The 26,279-nt window shown below is 46.4% G+C and overlaps 1 protein-coding gene across 16 annotated transcripts in view; it reads right to left on the reverse strand.

The window, feature by feature from the left end:
- GAL3ST1 (galactose-3-O-sulfotransferase 1) overlaps nt 1-26,279 on the reverse strand; it is a 36,684-nt gene that overhangs the window by 6,680 nt on the left and 3,725 nt on the right. For 5 of the 16 annotated variants that reach the window (XM_083717416.1, XM_083717425.1, XM_083717420.1 and 2 more), the window contains one exon: nt 208-341. In XM_083717416.1, the coding sequence (XP_083573542.1) occupies nt 208-332 (125 nt within the window). In that variant the 5' untranslated portion in view covers nt 333-341. The other 11 variants (XM_083717413.1, XM_083717421.1, XM_083717422.1 and 8 more) reach the window with 11 other exon arrangements.

Raw genomic sequence — 26,279 nt, forward strand, 5'->3', positions numbered from 1 at the left:
CCTGCATGCCCCCAAAAGAAAGAAAACAACCCCCCCTCCTGCTGCCTGAAGTGGTACAGTCCATTCTACCACATCAGGGCTCAATCCCTTCACTCTCCTTCATGCATATATTCTGTTCTGAGAGCCTTTCTGTGGAAGCAGAACAGACTGTGGTTCCACTCATGGTCTCTTGGTCCACACGTCTTCTCCTATGCGCACCAGACTCACTCTGTCATGCTGACTTGTAAGGGTGGGACGGCGTAGGAGTACAGCAGCAGCATAAAGCTGGTTAGGAGAGTCCCCAGGACGAGGCCCTTACACATGGACTTCCAGTTCTTCCCCTGATGCACCATCGTGACCACCTGAAAAGGAAAACAGAAAAAGGGCAGTGAATTCATGGGCAGATTACTAGAAGCAAGAACCCAAGAAGCTCTTCGCATATGGCCCTCAGAACTCAACCCAGACCACACCCTTCACTGGTACTGCTTTGAACCTCGAGCGTTTTATTTACCTGCCTGGAAGGTGTCTCTGAGCTAAAGATCCCCTCACGCCTTATATACCCAACTGATTGCTGAGGGTTTCCTGTAGATACCATCTTAGCAGGAGGTCCATTCCATACATTCCATGTAGGTGTGGCGGCTGCGGCTGCCCCCCTTTGGTATTCTCTCCCTCCCGTCTCTGTTGCCTCTTCGGCACCTGCTGAACACCTTCCTCTTGAACTTGCAGGTACTGAAGTGGGAAGGAGAAGAGTCAGAGCCAACAGATACCAAAGAGGCTTGTAATCACGGGCAGATTGCTTAACTATAGTTCCCTAATCCCTGGTTTCAAGCCTTGGTTAATTAAGAGAAGAGGCAAGGAACCTTTTTCAGAATGAGGGCCACATTCACTCGTAGATATAATAATAATATTATAATAATTTATCATTTATACCCCGCCCATCTGGCTGAGTTTCCTCAGCCACTCTGGGCGGTTCCCAATGAAGTGTTAAAAACAAGACAGCATTAAATATTAAAAACTTCCCTGCATTCAGGGCTGCCTTCAGATGTCTTTTAAAAATAGGATAGCTGCTTATTTCCTTGACATCTGATGGGAGGGCGTTCCACAGGGCAGGCGCCACTACCGAGAAGGCCCTCTGCCTGGTTCCCTGTAACTTCACTTCTTGCAATTAGGGAACCGCTAGAAGGCCCTCGGAGCTGGACCTCAGTGTCCGGGCTGAACGATGGGGGTGGAGACGCTCCTTCAGGTATACAGGACCGAGGCTGTTTAGGGCTTTAAAGGTCAGCACCCTTCTGGGGGCCACATGCCAGTGGTGGGCAAGTGTGGAGGCAAAAGTGAGTGGGGCAATTGATGTGGATGTTACCTTTGTGCAGTAATTTAACTTCTACACACACTTGCATACCCGCCTCTGGGCAAGCAAGGGGCATTACTGGTGTTCAAGGACAAATTCCAGCCGCGCAATAACCACTCAAGGAGGGTACAAAGCAGGGCCAGTGAAGGGGTGTGGCCTGGTAAGAGTTCCAAGGGCCAGACAGAGAGGTTTGGAGAGCCAGAGCTGGCCCCCGAGTCTAAGGTTCCTCTCATCTGGTTAAGGCTGGCAGGAAAAATTTGAGCCAGAGAATAAACAAAGCACACAATCCCATAGGGCTCCTTATTTTGTAATGCGCTCCCCCCCAAAAAATCCTACACACACACACAAACACAGACATATACCCCTCCTCCCTCTAGTCTATCCTAACAATTTGCTCAGCAACCTCCTTGCTAGCAGTGAGCAAAGATGAAACATGAAAAGGCTACAGCACCTGCCTGCTGTCCGCAGGAGGACTCTGCTGAAATCAGACCTCAGAGTTACTCCAGGAGCTTCAGTGGCTGGATGGAGCAAATGCCTGGTCCTTTCTGAGGCTGAGAGAATGCCTGAGCACCCGGTGTGTGAGTGTCTGCAATGCAGCAGCATTGTCCTCTGTGTCAGGCCAAGGAGACATACTTCCTGGGGCCTTGCAGTGGCAGAGCTGGCAATGGGCATGGCAGGCAGGCAGGCAGAGTTTTGGGAGAGAGTGCAAATGGGTTGCTCCCTGGCTGGCAGCCAAGAAGGTCTGATTGAAGGAGCTCTGGGTATCCAACCAGCCTTCCTCAACCTGCTGCCCTCCCTGTGTTTATTTTTTACCCCTGCCAGTTTAAAGGGCCTTAAGTTGTTAATTAGCCAAAGGCCTGGGGGAAGAGAATTATTATTATTTGCCTGGCAACTAAAGATACAGTTGGGTGCCTTCCCCTCTCTGCCAAGCAAGAGTGCATAGGATTCCAGGCCCTCACCCAGGGTTTGTGCTTCTTTGGCAGAGACTGTTGTAGCTTTAAGAAATGTGATTTATTCACATATTTACACCTTCAGTTTGCATGGGGGTGTAATAAAAAAAATTAAGGTCTTATGTATATAATAAATGTTCAACAATGTACCAACCAAGCACATACATAGATATGTGGACCGCATGTCTGGAACAGCACAGGAAGACTGTCCTGAAACCATTTTGACTCCCAAACTAACCAAATGTTTTCTCTGCAAGGAGGGAGGGGGTGAGGGAACCTTCCCATTGTCTCAGGAATGGGGTAATCACAATATCAAAGGAATGGCCAGACTACCAGGAAAAGCAATCAGATAAGGCATTATCAGATAACCTGGCAGACAGGAAAAACAACAACATTCAAATTTCTGTTGTAGACCTCCTTTTCTGTGATGTAGGTATGATGTATCTGGGGGGGGGGTTAGTCTTGGGCTACACCCCTTCTGTGATCTATGTATGAGGTTTCTGGGGGTGGTCTTGGACTCCAGGGCGGGCAATTTAAAATGTCTAAATAAGGGCAGGTGTGATAGGAATTTTGAGGTCTTAGATATATGTTAAATGTTCATAAGTGTACCAACCAAGCACATACATAGATCAGCACAGGAAGACCGACCTGAAACCATTTTTGATTCCCAAATTGACCAAATGTTTTCTGCAAGGTCAAAGGAAAATGGAAGCGCCTCCCCATTGTATTTTCCTTCACAAATCCTGTCTAAAGGGCACATTTAAGATATTAATAGGGTGTGAGCCTGTGACCTGGCTCAGGAACTGAGTATTTATCATTGCAAAAGACTGGCCAGGCTCCCCAGGCAATCCAATCAAATGATCATTAAACAAGTAACGTGTAAGACGAGATGAACAACATTCAAATTTCTGTTTTAGACTGCCTTTTCTGTGATGTATGTATGATGTTTGTGGGGTGGTGGTCTTGGGTTATACCCCTTCTGTGATCTATGTATGATGTATGGAGGGGTGGTCTTGAGCTCCAGGGCAGGGAATTTAAAATGTTTATATAAGGGTAGGCACACCTTGGTTCTGGGTTACTCCTCCCTCCCTGTTGCAACAGATTAATAAAGATCAGGCTTACTAGCTGCTTTGCTTCTCAATATTCTCTGGTTGGCCTCTGTTATTTTCTCCTGTCGATGGGGAACCTACAAAGGACTCCATAAGGGCTCTTGTGTCCCCCATAAGGGAATAAGGGCAGATTTTGTTTACAAGAGGGGAATCCACATCCATCAGCATGGTCATCTCAAGAGAGGCTTGTTCCTACAGCAGTGCAACACTCAGTCCAAGGCATATCTCCTAAATCTGCCGTTCCTAAAAAAGTAAGCCTCTGCAATTCAGTTGCATTCTAACTATCAGTTCTTTGGATGCTCTTAAGTACTGTGATAGGAATTTTGAGGTCTTAGATATATGGTAATGTTCATAAGTGTACCAACCAAGCAAGTACATAGATCAGCGCAGGAAGACCGACCTGAAACCATTTTGATTCCCAAACTGACCAAATGTTTTCCCTGCAAGGAGGGAGGCGTGGTCAGGGAGCCTTCCCATTGTCTCAGGAATTGAGTAATCAGCATTTTAATGGGTGACAGACTATCAGAAAAGGCAATCAGATAACCTGGCAAACAGGGAAAACAACATTCAAATTTCTGTTTTAGACCGCCTTTTCTGTGATGTAGGTATGATGTATCTGTGGGGTGGTCTTAGGTTACATCCCTTCTGTGATGCATGTATGATGTTTCTGGGGGTGGTCTTGATCTACAGGGTGGCAATTTCAAAAGTCTATATAAGGCTTTGCGCGCCATTGTTCTGGGTTCCTCCTCCCTCCTTTGTGTGGTGAGTGAGGACCCTGTTGCAACAGAGCAATAAAGATCAGGCTTACTAGCTGCTTTGCTTCTTAATATTCTCTGGTTGGCCTCTGTTATTTTATCCTATCAACAGGGAACCTATGTAAGGACTTTATATGGGCTCTTGGATACCCCATAAGGGAAAAAGGGCAGATTTTTGTTTACAACAGTACTACTGGTTAATCCCCTCAGGTGTCACCTAACAAAGGAATTTCCCTGATTTTATGAACACGTTGATTGACTAAGATTAAAGACTGGTACACACTTAGAACATTTACCTAGGTTTACTCTTCACATGCTAATTGCTGATGCTCAGAAGTGGGTATGCACATTCCAGTACACATGGATCTTAATTACATTCTCAGACTTTGAGAATGTAATAATAATAATAATTGTTATAAGAATTTTAAGGTCATATATATAATGTTCATAAATTTACCAAGCAAGCACATACAAATATGTAAACCACGTCTGAAACCAACAGAAAAGTCCTGAAACCATTTTCTCCCTCCCAAAATGACCTCAAATATTTCTCTGAAAAGTCGAAGGAAATCAGAAATCTCCCCATTGTCTCTTTCACAAATCCTGTATTAAGGGCACATTTAAGATATGAATAGGGTGTGAGCCTGTGACCCGTGACCTGCATTTAGGAATTGAGTAGGTATCCTAACAAGAGTGACCAGGATGCCCAGGTAATCCAATCAGGTAACCTGGCTGACAGAAAGAAACAACACACCCAGATTTCCGCCCCCTCTCTGATGTATTAAGGGGGTGGGTCTTGGGCCACAGCCCTTCTGTGATGTATGTATGATGTTTCTAGGGGTGGTCTTGGACTCCAGGACGGGCAATTTAAAATGTCTATATAAGGGCTTGTGCACATGGCTCGGGGTCCCTCCCCCCCTTCCTGTGTGTGTGGGGGAGTACTCAATTGCAACAGCTTTAATAAAGATCAGACATACTAGCTGCTTTGCTTCTCAATATTCTCTGGTTGGTCTCTGTTATTTTCTTCGACCGATAGAGAACCTACAAAAGGACTCTATATGGGCTCTTGGTTACCCCATAAGGGGAAGGGAGCAGTTTTTTACTCATAACATCATCATCATCATCATCATCATCATCATCATTTATTTATACACCGCCCATCTGGGTGGGTTTCCCCAGCCAGATTAATATCTATGTGTAATAAAAATCCATGTCTAAGATCCACAGTCTTTACACATAATCACTATGTAAACAGCATTGCATAATAAACAGTGAGACTATCTTAAAGTACATCTCAGTTACAACATACAGTGGTGCCTCGCAAGACGAAATTAATCCGTTCCACGAGTCTCTTCGTCTTGCGGTTTTTTCGTCTTGCGAAGCACGGCTATTAGCGGCTTAGCGGCTTAGTGGCTATTAACGGCTTAGCGGCTTTAAGAAAAAGGAAACAAACTCGCAAGAACTCACAAGACGTTTCGTCTTGCGAAGCAAGCCCATAGGGAAATTCGTCTTGCGAAGCACCTCAAAAAACGGAAAACTCTTTCGTCTAGCGAGTTTTTCGTCTTGCGAGGCATTCGTCTTGCGGGACACCACTGTACAAGTTTTAACTAAATCCTAATATTTACTTAACCTGAACATTCAGCACCACAGATCTATTACAACACATAATGAAGGTGCCAGGCAAGGCTTCCTGGGAATGGCATTCCACAATTGGGGGGCCACTGCAGAAAAGGCTTGTTCTCATGTTGCAACCCTCCAGAACTCTTGCGGAAGAGGCACACAAAGAAGGGCCTCAGATGATGATCGCAGGGTCTGGGTTGGTTCATATGGAGAGAGGCAGTCCTTGAGGTATTGGGTCCTGAGCCCTTTAAGGCTTTATAGCTCAAAACCAACACTTTTAATTGGGCCAGGAAACTAATTGGCAGCCAGTGTAGTCAGGCTGAGATTGGTGTTATATGCTTCAACTGTCTTGCCCCAGTCAGCAGCCTGGCCACTGAATTCTGCACCACTGAAGTTTCCAAGGCAACCCCAAGTATAAGGTGTTGATGTAGTCCACCGAGGTTAAAGCAGCTAAAGCAGTTAACCAGTTATACTCTAGTCTAGAATATGCCTTCTAGCCGAGTCTAACTTTGGGGACTACAACTTCTGTCAGCCTCAGACTTTGCTCCCATCAGCCATAGCTTCATACAGCCATGTTGGAGGGGGGGGGGGGGACTGATGGGAGCTGTAGTTCAACATATCTGGAGAGACCAGGTTGGCAAAGGCTGGTTTCCTTAATGTTGACTGAGTCATAGCAAGGCAAATGTTAGTTCTTGCATGTGGTGGGTGGGTGTCCGGCAGCCCATTTGCCATGAGCAGGTAGCCATCATAGGTCAAGGCTGTCATACACACACAATCTTCCCTCTCTGTTCTGGGGTTCTGGGCTGAGTGAAGTTCACTGTTCCTGTTTGATTCCCCACTGTTTCAGTGACTGCCTCTGCCCTTGCCCTCATTGACAAAGAGACTGCCAACGGGGTCTCCCTTGCCAAAGCAGTCTGAGTCCTTTCACCCTCCCCACATTTCTGTGCCCTTTAGCACCACCCAAAACATCTGGAGGGCATCAGGGTGGCAAAGGCTGGGGTAATGTAAGGAACTTCTGCATGGAACACTTTTTATATGCAGTTTCTATATGGAGTTTGTGGTCTATTTCACCAGCTCGGCTCTCAAAAATATCTCTTAGATGGAGGTCTAGTCTTGCTACCCCAAAACTCTTGAGGGTGATGACAGGGCACTTGGTTCAAATGCTAGAGACTCAGCCCCTTGCACAACCACCAAATTGCCAAAAGGAGGGTTGCAGCTCAGTGGTAGAACATCTGCTTTGCATGCAGAAGGTCCAAAAATCCAATCCCCAACAGCATCTCTAGGTAGGGCAGAAAGAGAATGAAACCCTGGAGAACTGCTGCCTGTCAGGGTAGGCAATAGTGAGCTACCTGGTCTGATTCAGTAGAAGGCAACTTCCTATGTCCCTATTAAATCAGCTCTTTATTCAGAAGCATGAGGACTAGGATCTTACTTTATTTTTAGAGCAAGGGCTGTAGATCAATCCCCAGCAGCTCCAGGTTGAGCTGGAAATGCCCCCTGCCTGAAACCATGGAAAGTCACTGCCAGTCAGCATAGAGAGGCACTGAGGCTGTGTGTATGCCATACATTTAAAGCATATATCCCCCCCACAATAATATTGGTAATTGTAGTTTGTTAAAGGTGCCGGGAATTATAGATCTGTGAGGGATACATGCCAGTTCCCAGGACTCCTTGGGGGGTTTCAACATGCCAACATGGTATAAGGCACCTTCCTACATTCCATTTTTCATCCCTCACCTTTTCTTCAAAAATACATTTTAATTGCCCCACATCATTAAAGAACAGATAAGTATATAAGACAAATAAATGGTTACAACAAAATGATCAAAATCTATACATCAAAACAAAACCCGAGAAGGAAGACAATCTAAACCAGCATCATGCGTGTAAATAAAATCAATCCATCAGCTAATTATTACCGGCTTTGTGAGAGAGACAATCTAAGGAGGACAGAGCTTTTTGTTTGCCTTGGCGTCCTCGGAAAGTCCAGGGAGAGTGAGGGAGAAAAGATCTCTTTGTTACTTATTTCACCTTTTCCAGCTAGAGAGTAGGAGCCTGCGAGAGATGGCGACACAAAAGCACCCACCAGCAAAGTTATCCAGCTGAGACAGAAAAAGGTCAGATGAGAGATTTATGACATTTCTGAAACTAGAGGGGGAAAGAGAGCACATTCATCCAGAGAGCTAAGACTACACACGTATCCACACTTACCTTTTGCCTTACACTGTCTAGGCACAAGTCTGTGATTTAAAGCTCTGTGCTGGAGCGCTCTTTGTTCCGCCCCGGAGCTTTCCCCAGAAAAACACGCTCTTAAAAGCTGAAGTGCAATAATTAGCCATTTGGTTTCTCTTGGATTGCTGTTTGCTCTGATTCAGCAGTAAAGGAATGGTTTCCCGGGGTGAAGAAAAGAACACTTGGTTATGGAGCTGTACATTCTTGGAAATTGTGGAGGAAAGGCAAGTGTGGGTAAGACCTACGTTGGCTATTTCATGGGCTTCCATTCTAATCTGTTTGAGGGGAGGTTAAATGATGCAGCATCAGATCAAGTGTCACCCCCCCCCCCCGTTTCCCAGTCCATTTTCATGTCACTTTCCTGGTTGCAAAAAGTCTGATCTTTCGCTACAAGTCCAGTTCAAGGGTAAAAGCATTTAGTGGCACTTTGCTAGAGGCTAGCAAATATATTGCGACCTCTGTTCGACAGTCGGGTGCTGCCAGCTGGAAAAAGGCTTTTATCATATGAGGTCCAGTTAACAACCAAATTGGAGTGGGGGCGGCAGCGTGTGCTTGTGGGATAGCAGCTGGCAACTGATTAGCTTTCCGTTTAGGCATTAACATGCACCTGGAGCTGCCCTGAAAGTGAAGGTATCCAGCTGAAGCCAATGTTTTTTTCTCTCCATTATGCTGGCAAGAGCCCCAATTATTGGCCCGGTCATGTAAAAAGGAGTCAAAGGGTTCTAGGGCATATGCAGAATGGCAGCTAAGAACGGAGAAAACTGTTCATTTCGGTAAACTGGGTTCTCATTTTTCCAGCCTGACATTCAGTGCTCCACCTTTCTACAGCAATCTGCATTAAAAAAATTTTTTTTTAATTCCTCATGACAATTTGTTAGCATTTTAGTGCAAATGTCTAAGAATTTAAGAATGCTGCTGAGTGGGGCCAAAGGAGGCCCATGTATAGTAGGAGACTCAGGGTTGTGGGTTTGAACCCCATGCTAGGCAGGGAGTTGGACTAGATTACCCTCGTGGTCCCATCCAACTCTACAATTCTATTATTCTAGTCCAGGGGTCTGCAACCTTTAAGACAAAAAGAGCCACTTGGACCCGTTTCCAATGAGGGGAAAAAACTGGGAGCCGCAAAACAAGCCAAATGTAAATAACCACACATTCTTCCCCTTCCCCCATTCTCTCTCTTTTCCCTGAGTCTATTTCAGATAGCAAAGAGGGGTATGGTACCTCTCATATCCATTTTTTGCAAAGCACCATGTGCATAGAGGGCATTATAAAAATTAATACATAGAAAAGTGTCTGTCCCTCCCTGCAGTTCAACTCCCTCTCTTTTTACTAACAGCACATATCCATTCCTTCTGCTGGTGCAACTTTCTCATCATTTCTACATAGCAGCATTTATAAACCAGTGCCAGAGAAACAGGGTGAAAGGAAAGTGAGAGGGAAGAGATATGAATATTTATGTGTGTTTATGTATACATACATACACCTACACAATTACAGGTTTGAAGCCAACTTAAAATAAAAAGAGCTGGTAAGCAAAGGAATCTGTGGTGCTTTCCATGGGATCCGGGGACATGTCAGCTAATACTCTTCCATTTCTTCTTCTTTTGCTTGTCTCTGCAGCAAATCTCGAGGGGGAAGGAGCAGGAATTGCATAGGCACGAGAGAATGGGGGAAATCCCGCATGCAGGATTTTGGTGCCTAACAGCCCCCCTCCCTCTGCAATTGCTCTCATGATCCCCCGCCTCTCTCTGAGGCCGAGATGCTGCATCACGGCACCTGCTGGCTACCTCTGGACCCGCTCCTCGTCACTGACATAATTCACCCCTTCCTCCCTGACAGGGAGGGCGGGCCCATTTTGTGGTTCACCTCAGGTGCTCTCCCTCAACTCAGCGGCCACTCAGAAGCAAGGCACGGAAAAGGATCCCAAAGCACCACCACCACTCCCCCCCCCCAACAACCCCGGCCCACCATTTCCCTCGAGCGCGTGCGCTCTCTCTCCCTCGCCTCAGGTGCCTCGTGCGCAGGGCTGAGGAGAGCATGGCCTGGGTGGGCGGCTCTCGACGTCACGTGGCACGGCGCGCGGGGCCTGAGGTCGGGTGGGTTGTGGACGGCGAAAGGGAGCGCGCCTGCGTGTGGACGCACCCGTGTGTGGCCGGCGGTGGCAGTGGCAGCCGCATCCACCTGAGGGGAGAACCACCGCTGCGCCCTGGCGCGCCTTCCTGCCGCCGCCCTCCTCCTCTTCTTCCTCGCTCCCTGCACCATGAGAGAAGAGGCGCCCCGGAGCCGCGGCAAAGGTGTAAAAGAGCCACATGCGGCTCCGGAGCCGCAGGTTGCCGACCCCTGTTCTAGTCCAACATCTATTCTAGTTTTTGCAGTAGCCAATCAGCGGCAAGCCCACAAGCAGGACCCAAGCATTTAAAGCCCCTCCCCCAATTTTGGAAACTGTAGTTTACACCTCACGGAGTTACAAATCCCAATGCCTTTAAACTACAACTCCCAGGGTTTGGGGGGCGGAGGCAATGTACATAGCTGATGCCAATGACCAAATTAAGAACATAAAAAGAGCCTGCTATAGTCCCAATAGCTCAACAGCTTTCCTTTCGCACACACTTTTGCTAAGTGTAAACAGTGGGATTATACAAACTCAGAGACATTTACAGTAATCCAAAGACCCTTACAGCTCCAGAAATGATAATCTCTTGATTATCCTTATGCGGAAGGTCCCAAGTTCACTGAGGTCCAGCACCGAGGGCCTTCTGGTGGTTCCCTCCCTGCAAGAAGTGCAAATTCAGTAGGTTCTCCTTTTAATATGAACTGAATAAAATTTCTCCCACAATCAAACTAAACTTCTTGCCAAGGTTGCAACCCATCAATTGCCCTTCTTGGTAGTGGTGCCCTCCCATCAGATGTTAAGGAAATAAACAACTATCTGACTTTTAGAAGACATCTGAAGGCAAGTTTTAGGGAGGTCTAGGGAGGTTTTTAATGTTTGATGTTTTATCGTGTTTTTAATATTCTGTTGGGAGCCGCCCAGAGCAGCTGGAGAAACCCAGCCAGATGGGCAGGGTATAATTAATAATAATTACCGTATTTTTTGCTCTATAAGATGCACCAGACCACAAGACGCACCTAGTTTTTGGAGGAGGAAAACAAAGAAAAAAAATATTCTGAATCTCAGAAGCCAGAACAGCAAGAGGAATCGCTGCGCAGTGAAAGCAGCAATCCCTCTTGCTGCTCTGGCTTCTGGGATAGCTGCGCAGCCTGCATTCACTCCATAAGAAGCACACACTTTCCCCCTTACTTTTTAGGAGGGAAAAAGTGAGTCTGATAGAGCAAAAAATACGGTATTTCCTGCCAAAATAATTGCAAATTCTTCAGTGACTCAAAAGCATTCAGATTTGACATATGAGCTGTGTGCAAATTTATTGAACAGCATCCAAATTTGGAATGTTACTGTGCATATACAAACTCCCAAGAATGGGCTTACTTCCAACAGCACCCTCTCCATATCAGTCTGAAGTTGTGTGCACACTATTCATTTAAAGTACACATAAAGCACATCCTCTACCCCCCCCCAATAATCCAGAGAACTGTAGTTTATCCCTTACAGAGCTACAATTCCCAGCACACTTAATAAACTACAGTTCCTGGGGTGTACTTGAAATGTATGGCATGCATATGACAGAAGCTAGGGTTGAGGGATAGATGCATGGTGCTAGCTGGCTGCATTATGTAGCTGAGATTCTCATCTCAATGAATAATGAATGGAAATTGTAAATAGATCCTGAACTGGGTAACAAGACTCCCTTATTCTTTCCTGACATTCAACACTGCATCCCAGTGTCTTTATGTTGACCTTTCCCTTGGAGGCTGATCCACAGAAAGAACTGGTAACCTGATACAAACTGGAGGGGAAAGAAAGGGAGAGAGGTCGCGGGGCAGAGGAGGGAGGTCCAGCCTGTGCCTGGTTTGGCACACAGGAGACCACCTAGGGCTTGGGTAGGCAAACTAAGGCCCAGGGGCCAGATCAGGTCCAATTGCCTTCTAAATCTGGCCCACAGACGGTCCGGGAACCACTGTGTTTTTACATGAATAGAATGTGTCGTTTTATTTAAAATGTACCTCTGTGTTATTTGTGGGCCATAGGAATTCGTTCATTACCCCCCGCCCCCCCAAAAATATAGTCCGGCCCACCACAAGGTCTGAGGGACAGTGGACCGGCCCCCTGATGAAAAAGTTTGCTGACCCCTGACCTAGAGCTTTGTGGCACCTCCAGTTTGGCTGCCTCTCTTCATATATTATTTCATGCCACCCAGTGGCAGATCATAAGGTACCACTGTCTGGGGTGGGCGCATGGGGTGTGCCCCTGAGGGGGGCAGGGGGCAGAGGGAGCCCACCGAGGCTCTCATCACAAAGCGGGACGTGGGTGCACTTGTACACCACAGCCCAGTGGAGGAGAGGGGTGGCAACGCTGCCACCATCTCTCCTCCACTCCACCCCTGGGTCAGACCTGACCCGGGAGTGGAGCTGCGGCTGGGTGTGAGGAAGCTGTCTCGGCAATGAAGGAGCCTGTCATGGGGGCAACTGATCACACCCCCTCCAAAAAATGCACCCAGGGCTGCGGCCCGCCCCCCACGCTACACCACTGACACCACCCCAGTCTTTGGGTGGTACAAGATTCCAGGGGTCCAGGCATTTAACCAGGGTTCATGTTTCCTTTCGAAATGAGGCACAGTGGAGACTGTGGGGTCTTCCCCCCCCCACGTTTAATCAATCAAAGGCCCATGTGGGTTTATTTCCTTTCTCTGTATTCCATGTCATACTTTGATTGCTTGTAATGAAATCCACATTGTTAAAAAATGCTCTTATCTCACTTTAAATTGTTCTTTAGTCACTGAATTCCTTCCCATTTAGTTTCTGTGCTCTGGTTTCCTTCTGCGGTGTATAATTGAGGAAAAAAGTTACATTTTGGTACGGATGGGGGACAAATGAGATTCAGTTAGCATTTAAAGATGAACCTATATAGCTTTCACTTTCCAAAACACCACACAAACCAAAAGGCAGCCACCCTTGAAAATTCACACAATTTTGCAATGCAGTTCTCTAGCCAGGAGATGTGTACAACAATGCAGGGCAAACTATGCATAGAAATGAATGCGTTAGTGAAAAAGCACACAAAAAATGCAAGGTACATGGGGAAATTGCTTTGCCAAAATGTGTATATTAAGCAAAAATGCATATAAAATGTGTATAAGAAGAGAAATTTGCGCCAGAATTCTGACGAATGTTCAGGAGGACCTATTTTACAAAATTTTCAAACTGATGTGGAACCGTAGAGAACTGGAAAAACAAGAAACAGAGAATCCAAAACTGTCAGATTCAGCCACCCCTACATTCTGGTAACCCTAAAAGGTAGGAGTTTATCACACACTATCATAGATAATGACCAGAGGGTTGCCTCCATGCTAATGCCATTTTAGTGTTACTTTATTTTTTAAATAGATTTTATTTTGACAAAGCAATAATCATAATAAGAATAAAAATGTGTACCCCACCACCATTCTTTATGATATATGGTATATATATATATATATACACACACACACACACACACACACACACACACACACAACCTGAGCTATGAAGGAGGGGTCCATAGCATTCACACCCCAAGAGGGTCCTGTTGCTCCCATTGCTGCTGCCTCTAATTCAAACAATCAGCCCACATCATACTCTGACCACCCCCAGCTTGCTACCACTTGCAGACTGACACGCTTCCCCCCTCAGTTACACCACATCTAACTGAAATGCTAAAACTTCCTCCTCCTAACAAAAACTCAGGCACTGTCTTCACACTATTTCAAAACTCAGGATGGAACTTCACTCATCTCAACCTAGCAGTTCAAAAGCATGTCAAAGTGCAAGATAAATTGTTACTGCTCCGGCGGGAAGGTAAACGGCATTTCTGTGCGCTGCTCTGGTTTCGCCAGAAGCGGCTTAGTCACGCTGGCCACATGACCCGGAAAAACTGTCTGCGGACAAACGTCAGCTCCCTCGGCCAGTAAAGAGAGATGAGCGCCGCAGCCCCAGAGTCGTTCGCGATTGGACTTAACTGTCAGGGCTCCTTAACCTTTTTTAATCAATTAAACTAGACCCAGGAATTTACGAGAGTCAAGGCTCCCACAAATTCATAACAATATGAACATAAGACTACTGGCGGGGCAAAATGGTGAGCGTCACGGCCAGGTAGAGCTCCAGAGGACCGCCAGCACCAACTGCGCTGCCTGGCTATTCCCTGCGCCTGCAACACCGCCGCCACCACCACCACTGTTGTGATGGGGGAGGGGAACCAGGGGTGCCCAACGTGGCAATCAGGGAGGCCACATGGAGCCCCTAGCCCCTCCCCAGCAGCCTTGACCCCACCAGGACCGGGAGCACCCTACCAACAGCCCAGCTGAACAGAAAACAAAAAGCAAAAAGGAGCACCAGCTTGCCACTGCCGCCACTACCAAGGGAGAGAGGTAGGAGGGGGGCACCAGGGGGGCCAGGGAGGCCACGAGGAATCGCGCAGCTTAGCTCTGGCCCAATCCTGAGCCTACGTCCCTGGCTGCTACTGCAAAAAGAGCAGGCCGGGGCCTGGGGGGAACCGTGCACTGTAGATCACCCCGGGGGAAAACAAATGCAGCGTGGGACCTCCCTTGCCGGAAAAAAAAAATTATTATTTTCTTTTTCTTTGAATAACTGTAATGGTGTCCATGCAGGAGGCCTGAACCACCGAAGGCCGCTCCCTGGGACTGCCACCTTAGTCCTAACCCAGGGACCCAGAATCCAGCCCCCGTAGTGAAATAAAAACTGCCCATGAGTCAAAATTACCACCAATACATTATTTTAATTACATACACAACCCCCTTTTTCGTTAATATCATTAGTTTTCATTTTTTATTCATTTTCACACACTTTCTATTATTAATCACTTATTTATTATTATTATTATTATTATTATTATTAAAAAATTAACCCCCCTTTCAAAATTCTTTTTGATTTTCTCCTTTAAAAACCCCCAGTATGAACATAAGAAGAGCCTGCTGGATCAGGCCAGTGGCCCGTCTAGTCCAGCATCCTGTTCTTGCAGTGTTCTTGCCAACTAGATGCTTGCAAGCAGGGCTTGAGCATGAGTTCTCTCCCCTTCCATGGCTTCCAACTATTAGCATTCAGAAGCATTTTTGACTCCAAGTGTGGGAGGCATCATAGATGGCAGCCACTGATAGCTCTCTCCTCCAAATATACCTGTTTGCACGAAGCGAAGTGTCTCTTCTCTTGACATACTCCAATATGGACTTTGAGGCCTGCCTCAAGGGTTAGATTTACATCTCTCGTGCATACTCTTACTGCTCATCCTCTGTACTGACTTTCCGTTCAGTGTTAGGGTTAATAATTAATATGCTTCAGAAGGAACTGAACCTGCAGTGACCCAGTCACTCAGGCAGTTCTGGGGTCCCTTTTTTATGCAAGGAACTTGCAGTTCTCTACTAGAAGTGAGAATCAGTCCCTGCCTCTTGCCCCAATGACAGTATGGTAGCTGTCCACGAGGGTCAGATAGAGCTACTGCATGTACGATGGGATTTGTTACCAAAGCCGGGTGCCTGCACCTCTCTCTGCAAAGCGGTGGCAAGAGCCTATGTGCCCCTTTGGAGAACAGAAGACACGGCAGAGACTGCCGTGCTTTAAGAAATATGGTTTATCCACCTTATCCCTCCCTTCAGTCTGCATGGAGGGAATGCAGATCTTATAGCATGGTCATTTCTAGAGGCAGCACCGCAAACAGCTTTCCCCAAAGATGGCTCTCCCCTCCTCTTCTCTCCCAGAAACCCCTTTCCCTCCCCCAAAGCAGTTACCCTGCAACCTCCCAAATCCCCAGTCTCTCCTTACACCTGGGGGCAAGAGGGAAGTTCCCTTGTATTGTTAATGGCCTTTATTGTTCTCTTGATAGCTGTAGCTCCGCCAGGTTGGTTTGAATTAGGTGGCACAGCTCTCCAGTTTATGTTTTAATCCATATCCCAATTAATAAAAATCCTAGCATTTATTCATTCCTAGGGTTTAGGGGGATTCCCCCCCCCCCCAATCTATAACCTTCTGGCGGTTCCCTCACTGCGAGAAGCGAAGTTACAGGGAACCAGGCAGAGGGCTTTCTTGGTAGTAGCACCCGCCCTGTGGAACACCCTCCCACCAGATGTCAAAGGGGAAAAAACCTACTAGACTTTTAGGAGACATCTGAAGGCAGCCCTGGTTAGGGAAGCTTTTAATATCTTAAGGACTATTATATTTTAATATTTTGTTGGAAGCCGCCCAGAGTGGCTAGGGAAACCCAGCCAGATGGGCGGGGTATAAATAATAAATTTTATGATTATGATTATTATGTGCCACCCTTAAACATGCAAAACACAGCCACTCATACAGCAATGTTCACTGCCCCAGAAACAACCACTATTTTACATCACTTTCTCCTGGAAAGACAAGAATAAAGACGATCCCTTTTAGTTGCAGTACACTGGAACTAAACAGAGTAAACGAAAGCTTGCACGATATAAATTTTATTGCACATTCACCACTGGGCTGATGAGAGATGGCAATATGCTTCAAAGGTAACCTGTCGTGTTTCATGGCTGAAAAAGGATATAAACACATCCCACACCACCCAAACCCCGAACCAGTCTGACTCCATTTTCCTGATTCCTGTTTGGGCTTCTGGGTATTCGGTCTAAAGCTTTTTCTTTTTAACCTAAGCGCACTATTGGGTTGATAACTGGCAGGAAAATACAAGTAGAGGAAGAAATAAATAAATGCAAAACCTGTGCACAAAAGGTTCAATTTCAGCCAGGATTTTCTAGGGCTAAGTCCCACACTGTTAAGCATGGAACACACATTGCAATTTCTTCACATCATGCAAATACATGGAAATACTCACAAATGCACATCAGTTTGCGGCACACAATCTCTAGCTATTACTAGACATCACCTTCAGCCCAATTCCCAACCCATCTCCCATCTCCTCAGCCCCTCCTCTTCTCGTTGCCTTACTCTCCCCTCTGTTGCCGGCAACACAGCATAACAAACAGCCTGGCTTTGTACTTCACCTTTCCCTCAGTTTAAGCACCTTGCAGCAAACCTTCCTTTGCCCTGCCACCACCAAAGCAGAGTTTGCCAGGGAAACTTTGGGATGCTTCTCCGACATGGGATGGCCTCTCCGCTAGTAGATCTGCTTACAGCATCCTAGAAACCCTCTGCCGGTGTTGGCAAGCCTTGGCCAAAGAGGGGGGTCTTTGCTGGAGCTGAGAGGACCCTCAGGAAGGCCCACCACCACTGCCGCCAAGGGCTCTTCACCTCATTGCAAGGACCAGCTTCCTCTTTTGGGAAGCTTGTAGGAGCCTTCCACTGCCTCCCAGGAGGACAAGAGTTCTGGAAATGAACTCTCGCTGCTGCTGCTGCTGCTGCTGCTGCTCCTGCTGCAACCCAGGCTGACTCTCCTAGCTTTGCCTCTCTCTTCCCACGTCAGGGAACACAGAGAATTCTTTCACAACGGGCTCCCAAGCCAGCTCCAAGAACAACAGCATCATTTGTACGTCTCTGCAGTGCTGGTATCAACAAAGACATTGTCCCTGCCATCACTGCCTTCTTTTCCCTGGCTCTCCTGCTAAGAGCAGCAAAATCCAGCAAGTCTTCTCCACAGCTCAGCCTACCATAGCCAAATCAGCTGAAAGCATGGAAAATAAAATAAATATGTGACTCAGAAACCAGCACAAGACTCACATTAGGTGGCATAGAAGGCAAGACTGCACCAGTTTTGTATGTTGGTTTATGGGCGAGGACTGGCAGTGGTTTCTATGTCAGCTGAGATTTCAGTAAATATGCCCCCGCTCTGCTCCCATTCAATAAGAAGGTGAGGCTTGCACAAACAGGAGCATACCATCACTCTGGAGGACCATTTTTTATGGAGGCCAAAGGTACCACCCTACATATAAAGTGGGATCTACAGGTTCGGGAAAACCTTAAGATTTGCAGAAGCGTAGAAAATATGGGGGGGGAGTTATGATGGGCTAGGGACCCCCAAAACAGCACAATGCAAGCTGGAACATGTTCAGTGGCCATAGATTTTTGACTGACTGTTGGGGGCTGTAGGGGCAGGTATGGTATACTACTTGAGGCAGGAAATAGAGTGAAGCATCCCACTTGTGGACTTATTGATGGCCTCACCTGCTGACTGCTGGAACTTGTTCTTATATTATAGAGTAACAGCCCTCACCTTAGATGACTTTAAAGAAAGATCCAGCATTTTTTATTGCTTATTGAAAGCCTCACCTGCTGACTGTTGGAACTTGTTCTTATATTATAGAGTAACAGCCCTCACCTTTTGTTGTTGTTGTTTAGTCGTTTAGTCGTGTCCGACTCTTCGTGACCCCATGGACCAGAGAACGCCAGGCACCTCTGTCCTCCACTGCCTCCCGCAGTTTGGTCAAACTCATGCTGGTAACCTCGAAAACACTATCCAACCATCTCGTCCTCTGCCGTCCCCTTCTCCTTGTGCCCTCCATCTTTCCCAACATCAGGGTCTTCTCCAGGGAGTCTTCTCTTCTCATGAGGTGGCCAAAGTACTGTAGCCTCAGCTTCACGACCTGTCCTTCCAGTGAGCACTCAGGGCTGATTTCCTTCAGAATGGAGAGGTTGGATCTTCTTGCAGTCCATGGGACTCTCAAGAGTCTCCTCCAGCACCATAATTCAAAAGCATCAATTCTTCGGCGATCAGCCTTCTTTATGGTCCAGCTCTCACTTCCATACATCACTACTGGGAAAACCATAGCTTTAACTATACGAACCTTTGTTGGCAAGGTGATGTCTCTACTTCTCAAGATGCTGTCTAGGCCTGTCATTGCCCTTCTCCCAAGAAGCAGGCGTCTTTTAATTTCGTGGCTGCTTTCACCATCTGCAGTGATCATTGAGCCCAAGAAAGTAAAATCTCTCACTACCTCCATTTCTTCCCCTTCTATTTGCCAGGAGGTGATGGGACCAGTGGCCATGATCTTCGTTTTTTTGATGTTGAGCTTCAGACCATATTTTGCGCTCTCCTCTTTCACCCTCATTAAAAGGTTCTTTAATTCTTCCTCACTTTCTGCCATCAAGGTTGTGTCATCTGCATATCTGAGGTTGTTGATATTTCTTCCGGCAATCTTAATTCCGGCTAGGGATTCATCCAGCCCAGCCTTTCGCATGATGAATTCTGCATATAAGTTAAATAAGCAGGGAGACAAAATACAGCCTTGTCGTACTCCTTTCCCAATTTTGAACCAATCAGTTGTTCCATATCCAGTTCTAACTGTAGCTTCTTGTCCCACATAGAGATTTCTCAGGAGACAGATGAGGTGATCTGGCACTCCCATTTCTTTAAGAACTTGCCATAGTTTGCCGTGGTCGACACAGTCAAAGGCTTTTGCATAGTCAATGAAGCAGAAGTAGATGTCTTTCTGGAACTCTCTAGCTTTCTCCATAATCCAGCGCATGTTTGCAATTTGGTCTCTGGTTCCTCTGCCTCTTCTAAATCCAGCTTGCACTTCTGGGAGTTCTCGGTCCACATACTGCTTGAGCCTTCCTTGTAGAATTTTAAGCATAACTTTGCTAGCGTGTGAAATGAGTGCAATTGTGCGGTAGTTGGAGCATTCTTTGGCACTGCCCTTCTTTGGGATTGGGATGTAGACTGATCTTCTCCAATCTTCTGGCCACTGCTGAGTTTTCCAAACTTGCTGGCATATTGAGTGTAGCACCTTAACAGCATCATCTTTTAAAATTTTAAATAGTTCAGCTGGAATACCATCACTTCCACTGGCCTTGTTATTTGCAGTGCTTTCTAAGGCCCATTTGACTTCACTCTCCAGGATGTCTGGCTCAAGGTCAGCAACCACACTACCTGGGGTATACGAGACATCCATTTCTTTCTGGTATAATTCCTCTGTGTATTCTTGCCACCTCTTCTTGATGTCTTCTGCTTCTGTTAGGTCCTTTCCACTTTTGTCCTTTATTATGGAAATCTTTGTATGAAATGTTCCTTTCATATCTCCAATTTTCTTGAACAGATCTCTGGTTCTTCCCATTCTATTGCTTTCCTCTATTTCTTTGCATTGCTCGTTTAAGAAGGTCTTCTTGTCTCTCCTTGCTATTCTTTGGAAATCTGCATTCAATTTCCTGTATCTTTCACCATCTCCCTCGCATTTTGCTTGCCTTCTCTCCCCCGCTATTTGTAAGGCCTCATTGGACAGCCACTTTGCTTTCTTGCATTTCCTTTTCATTGGGATGGTTTTCGTTGCTGCCTCCTGTATAATGTTACGAGCCTCCATCCATAGTTCTTCAGGCATTCTGTCCACCAAATCTAAATCCTTAAACCTGTTCCTCACTTCCACTGTGTATTCATAAGGGATTTGACTTAGATTGTATCTTACCGGCCCAGTGGTTTTTCCTACTTTCTTCAGTTTAAGCTTGAATTTTGCTATAAGAAGCTGATGATCTGAGCCACAGTCAGCTCCAGGTCTTGTTTTTGCTGACTGTATAGAGCTTCTCCATCTTTGGCTGCAGAGAATATAATCAATCTGATTTCGATGCTGCCCATCTGGTGATGTCCATGTGTAGAGTCGTCTCTTGTGTTGTTGGAAAAGCGTGTTTGTGATGACCAGCTTGTTCTCTTGACAGAACTCTATTAGCCTTTGCCCTGCTTCGTTTTGATCTCCAAGGCCAAACTTGCCAGTTGTTCCTTTTATCTCTTGACTCCCTACTTTAGCATTCCAATCCCCTATAATGAGAAGAACATCCTTCTTTGGTGTCACTTCTATAAGGTCTTGTAAGTCTTCATAGAATTGGTCAATTTCAGTTTCTTCAGCACAAGTAGTTGGTGCATAAACTTGGATTACTGTGATGTTAAAAGGTCTGCCTTGGATTCGTATCGAGATCATTCTATCATTTTTGAGATTGCATCCCAGTACAGCTTTCGCCACTCTTTTGTTGACTATGAGGGCCACTCCATTTCTTTTACGGGTTTCTTGCCCACAGTAGTAGATATGATGGTCATCCGAACTGAATTCACCCATTCCCGTCCATTTTAGTTCACTGATGCCCAGGATGTCAATATTTATTCTTGCCATCTCATTTTTGACCACCTCCAACTTACCCAGGTTCATGGTTCTTACATTCCAGGTTCCTATGCAATATTTTTCTTTACAGCATTGGACTTTCCTTTCGCTTCCAGGCATATCCGCAACTGAGCGTCCTTTCGGCTTTGGCCTAGCCGCTTCATCAGCTCTGGATCTACTTGTACTTGCCCTCCGCTCTTCCCCAGTAGCATGTTGGATGCCTTCCGACCTGAGGGGCTCATCTTCCAGCGTCATATCTTTTATATGCCTGTTGTCTTTGTCCATGGAGTTTTCTTGGCAGGGATACTGGAGTGGCTTGCCGGTTCCTCCTCCAGGTGGATCACGTTTGGTCAAAACTCTCCACTATGACCTGTTCATCTTGGGTGCCCTGCTCGGCATAGTTCATAGCTTCTCTGAGTTCTTCAAGCCCCTTCGCCACGGCAAGGCAGTGATCCATGAAGGGGGCCCTCACCTTAGATGACTTTAAAGAAAGATCCAGCATTTTTTTTATGAGGCCTTTCTTTGTTTTGGTAATAAACAAACAAACCAGCACATATAAAAACAGTACTACTTAAACAAGGTATTAAAGAAGGAGAGGAGAACCGCCAGCCTGTGGGGCAAATCTGGTCCACAAGGCTGTTTCCCCTAAACCACAAAACATAAAAAACCATGTAAAAGGATGAAATTGAGAACATATAGGTAAAGGTAAAGGGACCCCTGACCATTAGGTCCAGTCGTGACTGACTCTGGGGTTGTGGCACTCATCTTGCTTTATTGGCCGAGGGAGCCGGCGTACAGCTTCCAGGTCATGTGGCCAGCATGACTAAGCAACTTCTGGCGAACCAGAGCAGCGCACGGAAACGCCGTTTACCTTCCCGATGGAGCGGTACCTATTTATCTACTTGCACTTTGACGTGCTTTCGAACTGCTAGGTTGGCAGGAGCAGGGACCGAGCAATGGGAGCTCATCCCGTCGCAGGGATTCGAACCGCAGACCTTCTGATCGGCAAGTCCTAGGCTCTGTGGTTTAACCCACAGCGCCACCCGTGTGTGTGTGTGTGTGTGTGTGTGTGTGTGTGTATATATATATATATATATATATCTCCTCTGCCCAGCTGCTGCTGCTGTTCTCAAAGTCATGATCTGGGAAAGGCTGCTAGGGTTGGAGGCTGAGGCAAGGCAGGTGGAAAGAGCCATTGCCTGATTAGCAGTTGAAAGTGTCTCTCCCTTCCCTGCATGTTTTAGGAAACTAGCCTTAGGGCTGGGCTTAATCACTTTGATTCTGCCGCAACATTTCTTTTTGAAACTGCAGCCTGCCTTGCCTCTAACTTCAACATTTTATGAAGGGGTCTGGATGTAGCCCTTTAGCAGGGCCAAGGAAGCTCTTTCCCAAGGGCTTCAGTCTATGAAGAGGCTGTGGTTTTGTTCATCGGAAACAAATGGTTCCTTTTGCTGTTAGACGAGCGGCGGGGATCACCGGAGAGGCAGCCCGCTGGCTCCTTTGTTCTCAATGAGCAAAATGATGGGGGCTGAAAAAGGAGGGTGCTCTTTCCGGCCACATGGCGGCAGTGGAGCCTTGCCCCCATCCACTGGGACTGCCAAAGACATCACCCCATCTTCTACTGTGCAGAATGAGATGCATTGTGCAGTTGGCACCAGCCTGGGCTTTAGCCTGTCAGACTGAAATCAAGAGCAACTATTTTAAAGGGATGGCACCAGTGGTGTAGCGATCCACAATTGCAGGGGTGGGGTCATGGGTCAAAGACACATTATTATTCCTCTTGCGGCAGAATGCCTGTCTCCTACAGCCGCCCAATCAGCATGAAACAGCACCTTTTTTAGCCACTGTATGCTCCAAAGAGAAGCATTTAGGGAAACGGAAAACAACAGATGCTTCCGTTTCATGAGAATGATGTGCAAGTTTTTTTATGCGCAATGGAACTTCAAGGAAAACACAAGTTGCTCTGAAATAAGGTATTGGAGCCCTCCAAAACATTTGCCCATGTACGTGCACAGGAAATAGTATATTTGTCCGAAATGCAACACCTGGATTGTTCTGATGCAACTCTAATGATGACTATTGTGTAATTACGAGGTTATTGTATAATCTTAGGTAAAGGTAAAGGTACCCCTGCCCGTACGGGCCAGTCATGTCCAACTCTAGGGTTGTGCGCCCATCTCACTTAAGAGGCCGGGGGCCGGTGCTGTCCGGAGACACTTCCGGGTCACGTGGCCAGCGTGATGAAGCTGCTCTGGCGAGCCAGCACCAGCACAGCACACGAAAACGCCGTTCACCTTCCCGCTATAAAGCGGTACCTATTTATCTACTTGCATTTAGGGGTGCTTTCGAACTGCTAGGTGGGCAGGAGCTGGGACCGAAAGACGGGAGCTAACCCCGCCGCGGGGATTCGAACCGCTGACCATGCGATCGGCAAGCCCTAGGCGCTGAGGTTTTACCCACAGCGCCACCCGCGTCCCTTTGTATAATCTTTGTATAATCTTAGAAGTTTGTATAATCTTAGATAGGGTCTGGGTTTGCCTACCATGAAGGGACCTCTGCCCTTCTGAATTTTGGGGAAGCCATGATTTTTCAGAGTGGCATCATAGTGCTTTAAATGCTGTTGGGGCCAAATCTTGCAGGTCTCTAGCTTTAAGCCCTTGCGATCCTCTTACTGTTGCCTTTCTAACACTCTCATGTTATATTTATTTCATAATTAATTTCATGAAATGTATATACTGCTTGATGGTAAAATGAAACAAAATGCAAAGGGCTTGAGAGAAAGAGGACGTGCCAGAGAGACAGCCACTGTTTAAATGGCTCAAATCTGCAAGCCTAGGAACAGCCCACCCACCACTGCTGACTAGCTAAGGAATGGGGGAAATTCTATGGACAGGCCGGGTGCCCACGTGTCATTTCGTTAAGAAGACACAGTGAGGAGGGCCCCATCTCAGTGCTCTGTACTTTTGATCAGATTGGATGGCCGCCAGCTCCTATCTGCTGCCAGTCAGGAGTTCTGCTGGACTGAAAGGAACAGTTTTGTGGACTGCAAAGAATCCAACTCAGGCTTGAAAAATGTGGGTGCCAACAAAACAAAGCACTGCAAACAGAGTCAATTGCTTTTGTGATTCTTCACAGAGCATATTTCTCTGCAGAACTCAGTACTGACTTTGTAGGTTTGTATTCATAAAGTTATCACTCTTCATTTTCTAGCCTTCGTGGTTAATGGGATTAGGGGAAGGGCTGTAGTTCAGTGGTAGAGCACCTGCTTTGCATACAGAAGGTTTCAATCCCTGGCATCTACAGGTAGGGTTGGGAATGTCTCCTGTCTGAAAACCCTGGGGAGCAGCTTCCAGACAAATGGTCAGTAGATGGACCAATGGTCTCACCCAATACAAGGCAACTTCCTATGTTCCATTATGTTTGGAAGTTGTGTCAGTGAAAGTGCTCAAAAGGAAAAGCTTCAGAAGGCTAATCCCATTCACACCCAATCGCAATTGTCAACCATGTTCCTATCACTCAGGTTGCAAAGCAGACCAATGAGGGGTGTGAACTACGGGCATACCAAAGGAAAATAAAAGAGGATTGTGATAGCGAAACATTGGAAATTTAATACAATACCAACAAAAGAATGGCTCTCAAAACTAAGTGAATATCTAGAACTTGCCAAATTAACAGACCTAATAAGAAATCACTCAAAAGAAAGATTAAGGAGAGAATGGGATGTCTTTATAAATTACATGGAAAAAGAAGGCTTCCAGAGCATCACTTGGCTTAGGTTGAATTCCACTGACAATCAGACAGTTTCTCCAAGACTTACCATCTAAATACAGTTATCTGAGGGGCAAATTGATGTACTAAGTACGTTCATGGATAGTGGGAAGTCATGATTCGAATTAACGAGTCAAGCCAAAGCTATGTAAAGAAGGCTTGTACTCCCTATGTAGAAGTTAATTTGAAAATATTTGTTTTTTGAAGTTAGTTATCCATTTTTTGTTTTTATTCTTTTTCTGTTTTCTTCCCCCTCCCTTTTTTATTTCCTTTTTCTTTTCATTTTATTAATGTATAATGGATGTATCTACATGTTTGCAATAAAGGATTTTTTTTTAAAGGTTAAAAAAGAGGGGTGTGAACTGAGGAGATGGAGTGTGGCCTAGGGATAGCTCTGAGGGCCAGAATCGAAGGACTGGGGGGGCCACATTTGTCTCCTGGGTCTGAAGTTCTCCATCCCTGCACTGGAGCATCTGGCTGTCCACTATCAGATCAGGATCCTGAACTAGATGAGCATTTGGTCAGATCCAACTACAGGGGCATTCCTTTGTAGATATAACGTGTGTCAGGTTTTTTTGTTTGGAGGAGAGGTGGTCACTCCAGCACCCAGCCCTGAGATGGATTTGCCCTCATGCTCAGTGACTTTCAGCGATCCTTGTTTCCCCTCTGCCAGCTTCCTTTTCAGGCTTCCCCACCCACCACTTTCCCAATGGCTACATGCTTCCTGAGCAGTGGAGGTGGAGGACCTGTGGGCAGGAACAGCCTGGCGACTCACATCTATGGTGCTGAGCCATAGGCAGTGCAAGTTCCACAGGTGTTGCTGTTGCTGCTTGCCTCTACCTCCTTTTTCTGTGTGCTCACCTTCTTTACTTGCTTTCTCCACCCTTCTAACTGAAATAGTTTCTTGAGTATGTGTGAATGGTTTCTGCCTGTGCCTTCCTTCTCCTTATTTGTTCCCACACCTCCTCCCCTTTCCCCTCTTTCTCTCTCCCCACACAGCTGCTCCTGTCCCAATACTGTGTGTGGTGCCTTGCATGTCTGGGTCGATAGGGACTTCTGACAAGAGTTTCACAAGATCGTTTTTTGATAGCACAGCCTACTCCATGTATTCCAAGTTCTTATTCAGGTAGACCTTTCCAGAAGAATGTGTAGCCTCCTTTTTCTTCCTTCAGTTGTCCCTTCTAGGGGGCAGTGGACACGTCTTTCACCACTGGATAGCTTCAAGAAAAATGCAGAGAGCAAAACCAACCACTGTATATGGTGTTTATTGACCTGACTAAGGCCTTTGATACTGTAAATCATAATGCCCTGTGGACTGTCCTTCTGAAAGCTGCCCAAATAAATTAGTG

Source organism: Podarcis gaigeae, assembly GCF_964106915.1.
Source record: "Podarcis gaigeae genome assembly, chromosome: 16".
Taxonomy (NCBI): Eukaryota; Metazoa; Chordata; class Lepidosauria; order Squamata; family Lacertidae; genus Podarcis; species Podarcis gaigeae.